The sequence below is a fragment of the Oryzias melastigma genome, linkage group LG18, assembly GCF_002922805.2.
Source record: "Oryzias melastigma strain HK-1 linkage group LG18, ASM292280v2, whole genome shotgun sequence".
Classification (NCBI taxonomy): Eukaryota; Metazoa; Chordata; class Actinopteri; order Beloniformes; family Adrianichthyidae; genus Oryzias; species Oryzias melastigma.
In genome coordinates, this window is record NC_050529.1 from 6,946,459 (window position 1) to 6,952,425 (window position 5,967).

The window sequence follows — 5,967 nt, forward strand, 5'->3', positions numbered from 1 at the left end:
ATCAATCTCCATGCCATCTTTCCTGTACAAAATTTACACAAATCTTCAATCAGATCTTTGTTTTTATACTAGGATACTGAACTTAATTTACTAACAAGGTTCAAACTTTGAGGGTTTAAACCAGAATGAAAAGTGTGGACGTGTTTAGCCTTAAAGCTTCTATAATTGGGGATGGATCGATATAACTTTTCTGGCCAATACAGAAAGACAATATTTGCAGATACCAATGTTTAATTATCTACAATAACACAAAGTTTAATTTCCTTTTTTCTTTATAAGAAATGCACAACTTTTTTTTTTTAACTGTACAATAACTACCCTGACTTTCATGTTTTCACTAGCAGAGATTTGTACTGAAACTTGGTGTCGGTTGTTGCCGGTGTATATCGTGAGGTGAATCACGTGTTTAGACAAAATGGTGAAAACTATTAGTCTCTGAAGCTAATGGCGTGTCGGGACAAAAATGGCACACTCACTTAAGCTCCATTGGAAAAATAGATCTTTAGTTTTTAGAGGGGGCCTTACATGGGTGTTGAAGCTCATTCCCAAAAATTGTGCTGATACTGACGTCTACGATACTTCTGGATACACTATAAAAACGCAGATTTTGATACTTCGTTTTGTACATGTAAATCACTTGAGTTCTATTCAGTTCCGGTCTACAATTCTAGCCAATCATTTTACCTTTCCGGTAATTGTGGGCGGGCTGATATAAAAATAAGTGAGGATGGGCGGAGCTTCAGTCAAAATCCTGAGGTTGAAGCGAGTGAAAGTTTGGCTGTACTTCACAGCAAAAGATTCAGATCAAAGTGAAGTGTACGATGCTCCAAAAATAATGACCGTCGTCATGGCGATGAAATACGTGTTTACTTTAGCAAGTGTGAAAAGAATATTTAGCATCTTAGGCACATTCTAGCTCTCTTCTTCACCCTGTGGCACTGCTTCATTATTCCTCAATGTTTCATGTTTTATTAGACTTCATTGGACCGGAACTGTTTCTAAAGTACCAGTTCAGCACCGGATACAATCCGAACATCCCGTCAACTCCACTTTTCCCGAGATAAAGACCTGCATGGTTAAAACAAACGTGTTGCTTTACTCAAAGACGACTCTGAGCTTGTGTAAGCAGCAGCGGCGATTCATCTGGTTGCCTAGATGTTTTGGTTTCCATGACACTTTCTGGAAGTATCCCCAAGCATCTGCACAGCTTAAGGAGCAGCTGTTTTAAAGAGCTACATTGAAAAAAAGACGAGGGAAAAGTCTCCTGTGAGCTGCAAAAACACTAAAGCATGATGGTTAGATCCACCAGAAATGTGGTGTTTTTTATTTTAATTTAGTAAAGGAGCTCTGCGGTACGCTTCTGTCTGCTTGCTGAGCTGTAACACACTCATTTGATCAGTGTGGGACCAAAACCTCAGATTTACTCAAATTTCCTTTTTGGTTGAGCGGCTAAACCAAAACAAAAAAATATAGTTTATATAAAGTCACAGTCTGATTGTTTTTGATTTATTTTAAAAGCATTCCCAGTGGTCTCTAATTATGACGATGCCATTTTGAACCAAAATTAAAAACCTGTCTTTTTTAGGACATAATTTCTGCAGAGCGGTAGTAGTAGTTTGTCCGACATTCAACTCTGTGTTGTGGGCGGGACCACAAACCCTACTTCCTGTTCCCACTGCCGAGAGCTCTCAGTTAACACCCTCTTCCTCTAGCTTACAGCCCCTCATACCCCCAAACTAACATTATTGGAACAACAAAAATTATGAGCAATATTGGAGATATCCAGCCGTACGGTGTGGAGTCGCCAACTCAAGGAAAAATAATATTTAAAATATGTTAAAAAAAAAAAAAAAAGGAAAAAGAAGACTGTCGCAGAGAGGTCGTGGCCTATTTTCTACAACACAGTTACGATTATTTTTTTTTAAAGGTTTTTTTTATCTGTTCCTGATTTATATCGAGTTGAATAAAGAAATATTCAGGAATGCAGTTTAGCTCAATCTTCTTAATACCGTATTTTTTAACTATAAGGCAGAACGGATTATAGGTCATATCATTAAATAAATTGGTCTACTTTAGAACTGATGTTCTCTATAAAGTACATTACGGGAGACAAAAAAAGTCAGAGATAAGTCCGTAATTCAATCAGACTTTACCTGTGTTCATAGTAACCCTAGAACTTGTTTGTAAAACACTACGTCAGCGTATTTACAATACCTGTAACTCCCAGCCGTATTAGCAACATGTGAAAAACAGAGTTATATCGATAAAGAGTTACTGTGACTACACTACACGCAAACAACAGTCCAAAATTGCTACATATTAGCTACGTTAGTGAATTCACGATACCTAAAACCACCAACCGTATTAGCAACATGTTAAAAAACGGACTTGTATCATTAAAAAAAAAACATTACTTCTGACTACACAAACTCACAACATAATACACAAAAAAATGTAAAGATCCCAACTTCTTTACATGCTAGCCCCGTTAGCATATTCACAATACCTGCAATTCCCAAACATATTAGCAACATCTTAAAAAACTTACTTGGATTGCTAAAAAAGCTACTATGACTACGCCAACTCCCAACCTTGATCGTAACAAAAAAAATACACTAAGTCCAACATTGTAATTCCCAACCACATTAGCAACATCTTAAAAAACGGACCGTATAGCTAAAAAAAGCTACGCTAACTCCCAACATTGATCGTAAAAAAAAACAACAAAAATAAAATCGTCCAACATTCCTATCTGAAAATCCCGTCAACATCATAAACATAACCAGAATCAATCCCTGTAGAAGGCGCTCAGGATTCTAAGGAATGTCGTTTTTTTTTTTTTTTTAAAGAAAAAATAAGGCTTTTTAGTGTGGAAAATATGTCCTCCATCATCAGAAAAAAATCCACAAAAACATTTTAAAAACACAAGTTTTATCGGATTAAATTAACTTTTAAATCGTCAGAGTTCTTTCCTAAAACCGTCTCTTTCTCTCCCCAGTGGTGCAGAGGGAGGAGGACCGGACTGAACGGAGTTACCTGGAGGTTCTCCATCCATCCACATATCGGCAGGAGTGGGAGAGGAGGACATTGGGCGGGGGAAAGAGGCAGAGCGGAGGAGCCAGTCGCGTCTGCTTTTGGCAGCTGTTCCAGCAGCCGCTCGGCTGTTGTGTTTTTTTTTTTTTCTTCTTGTATATTTTGTTTCTGCGTCGCTTTTTCTGTTTGTATTTTTAACTGCTGTAAGACAAAAAGAACAAAAACAACATTATTTCAAGAGTGTTTTAGGTGTTTTTTTTTTTTTTTTCATCGTTGATTTCCGGAGTTCTTTTTTTGTTTTTTATTTGTCTTTTTATGTTTTAAATGTTTTCGTGGCTGTGAGTAGCAGGAGCTTCCATTCGGCTATAGCTAGCGTAGCTGAGAGCCCTTCCTTAACCTCGTTAGGTTCAGATAACCTGGTATTCCTCAAGCACCTGAAACTGGCAGCTATTCTCTTTGTATCGGTGTGTTTGGGGAGCTCTGTGACCACAGCTTAAGCACCACTCAGCCTTTCTAGTCACCTAAGCCTAACTAAAGCCAGCCAGCTCTAGCCTGGTCCAGCCCGGTCCAGCCCAGTCCAGCCTGCTCCGATTATCTGGACAGGGTAAGAAAAGTCCCTTTTCGCTCCTCCTGATGTAGAAGCGTCCGTGCAGAAGCTGAACGCCGTGTCGTTGTCTCCACAGATACTCAGTTCTGATTGGACGGGAGGAATATGACTGCTGAGACTCTTAACTTCGGCCCAGAATGGTGAGCGTCCATCTCTTCAGTTCTGTTGTCACAAACTTCTGCACACGTTACGCAGATTTGACATTTCTTCCTCTTTTCTTTAAAAAACAAAACAATTTTGTGGGTTTAACTGAGGATTAGCTCACTGCTGTTCACTGGGTGAAGTAAAACCACTTCCTGTTCATCTTTTTAATGTTCAGCATGAAACATGTTACCATTAAGACGTGATTATGGTTTAAGTGAGCTCATATTTGACCAACTCAAGTTTGCAGACGCTCCCTAAATTCATCATTTAGGTTCATAAGACGTTTTATTTAAAAAAAAAAAATTCGCGTCACGTTTGATACAAATGTTTATTCGTGTGAAATGTATTTAAAAAAATTGCAACAGTTTTGATTTTAATTCATAAATTCTACGGTTTTGTAATTGGAAGTGTCATTTCAACATCTATAGTTTTGGAAATTATAGTAAATCTAGATTTATATGAATTCATGACACTCAACGTCGCCTTACAGGCCGATTAAAAATAAGTGAATTGAAGATAATTAGATGCGTTTTCATATTACGAGTTGAAACCAACCTTAAATTGTGAGTTTAAAGCCTTGATTTAAACCATCGACTGTATATGAGAACTGGACTGAGTGACCCCCTTCCCCCCATAGACTTTTATAGAGAAATAAACAGCTATTCCATAGTCATTCTTACCATTTTATTTTTTTTTTTTGTGTTTTTTTTTTATTTTTTTACATATTTTAAATATTATTTTTCCTGTAGTTCAAGTTATTAAAACTATAAACTGACCAATCAGGTGCCTCTGTAAAAGTAGGAGGAGCCTGCTGGCCCCCCATGGCCAACGTTCGAATTGTTTGACAAGTTTTGTGTCAAGAGTGTAGATGTGTAGACATCCAACAAGTTCAGTCCTTTTTTTTTTAATTCATTTTTTTAATTAAAAAAAGAAACGAGCTCTGTCCTCATTGGTGTGAGTGGTTGCTCAAGACCGACTCAGACCAATCACTGTTTCCTAACATCGTTTTGGTTCCAACATGGCGGAGTCCAAATCACAGAACATAACCAGGTAAACAGTAGAAGAAGAAGCCCCTTCCTGCTTGTCCAGTGTGAACACCATGGCCTGTACTCAGCATTTAGCCTGTTCTTGAACAAGTCGCCGGTGTGTAGCAGCGTATGCTAGTTTGTGAGCGTGCCCTCATGTTTGTTTCTTGATCTTTTTCTCCTCTTCTCCTCTCAGAGGACCTTTGAACCCTCTGCCCCCCTAAAGATGCTGAAAAGTATCTAGAACCAACAATCAAAGGCCATCATAATGTTGGATTCAGCGGTCGGCTTCACACTAAGCAGCTAACCATTACCGTTTGGAGCCAGCAAATCTCTGCAGCGGTCTGAATGTCAGCCGCAATAATACCGAGCGCTTCACTGAAGGCGGTTTCAGCACTTCCTCTTTCAATTACCGTTTTCTGGGCTCCGAGTGGAAGGTGTTGCAGCAGAGCTCGGCCCGTCTCCCTCTGTTCCTCTGCTATTTTTTTCCCCTTCAGTGGATGTTTGCACAGCCATTATCGGGGGCGTTGGCTCCACTTTGGTAGCTGCTGGCCTTTGACGGCTCTGCGCATTCTTGGTTGTCCGCCAGCCTCGACGAATATTTCCCTCTTTCCACATCTGCAGCTGCTTTCCTGTCTCTGTTGTCACAGAGCGAGCGCGCGCCAGGCCGGCCCGTTTACGAGCGCTTTTTAAGAGCGCTGGCTTTAGACGGAACAGAGCGAGCGAGGATTTGGTCGAAACCGATTTGATCAAACGTATTTATCTCAACTTTAAGACGTGGATTAGCAGCTCTGTGGGTGTATGATGTGTGAGCCAGACGTTCTGGGCACAAAAGCTGCTGTTTTGACGGTCCACACCGACCTCCACATTTCTGGGCCGCATATGGTTTTGATGTGGGGCCGAGAATCAATGACACACTTTGTATGGGGCTGTGAAAGGAGCCATTGTTGCACGTCGGGCTTCACAACCTGCGCCGGCCGTAATGACTTTAAAATGAAACGTGGAGATCAACGGACGCCGTCCAAGACGGAATTCACTGCTTTACGTTTGGATTTGTTAAATCTTTTAAAAACATGTCGTAAGTAACCCGGTACGCACTCTCAGGGTGACCTTGAAGAAAACTTTGTTTAAATGTCGATGTTTTTTTTTTTTTTTTTT

At 39.9% G+C, this 5,967-nt stretch overlaps 1 protein-coding gene across 1 annotated transcript in view; it reads left to right on the forward strand.

Moving 5' to 3' along the window:
- gigyf1a (GRB10 interacting GYF protein 1a) overlaps positions 1–5,967 on the forward strand; it is a gene marked incomplete in the record, with an annotated part of 26,936 nt that overhangs the window by 3,772 nt on the left and 17,197 nt on the right. Inside the window, 2 exon segments of the mRNA XM_024287810.2 lie at positions 2,999–3,637; positions 3,717–3,780. Of these exon segments, the coding sequence (XP_024143578.1) occupies positions 3,746–3,780 (35 nt within the window).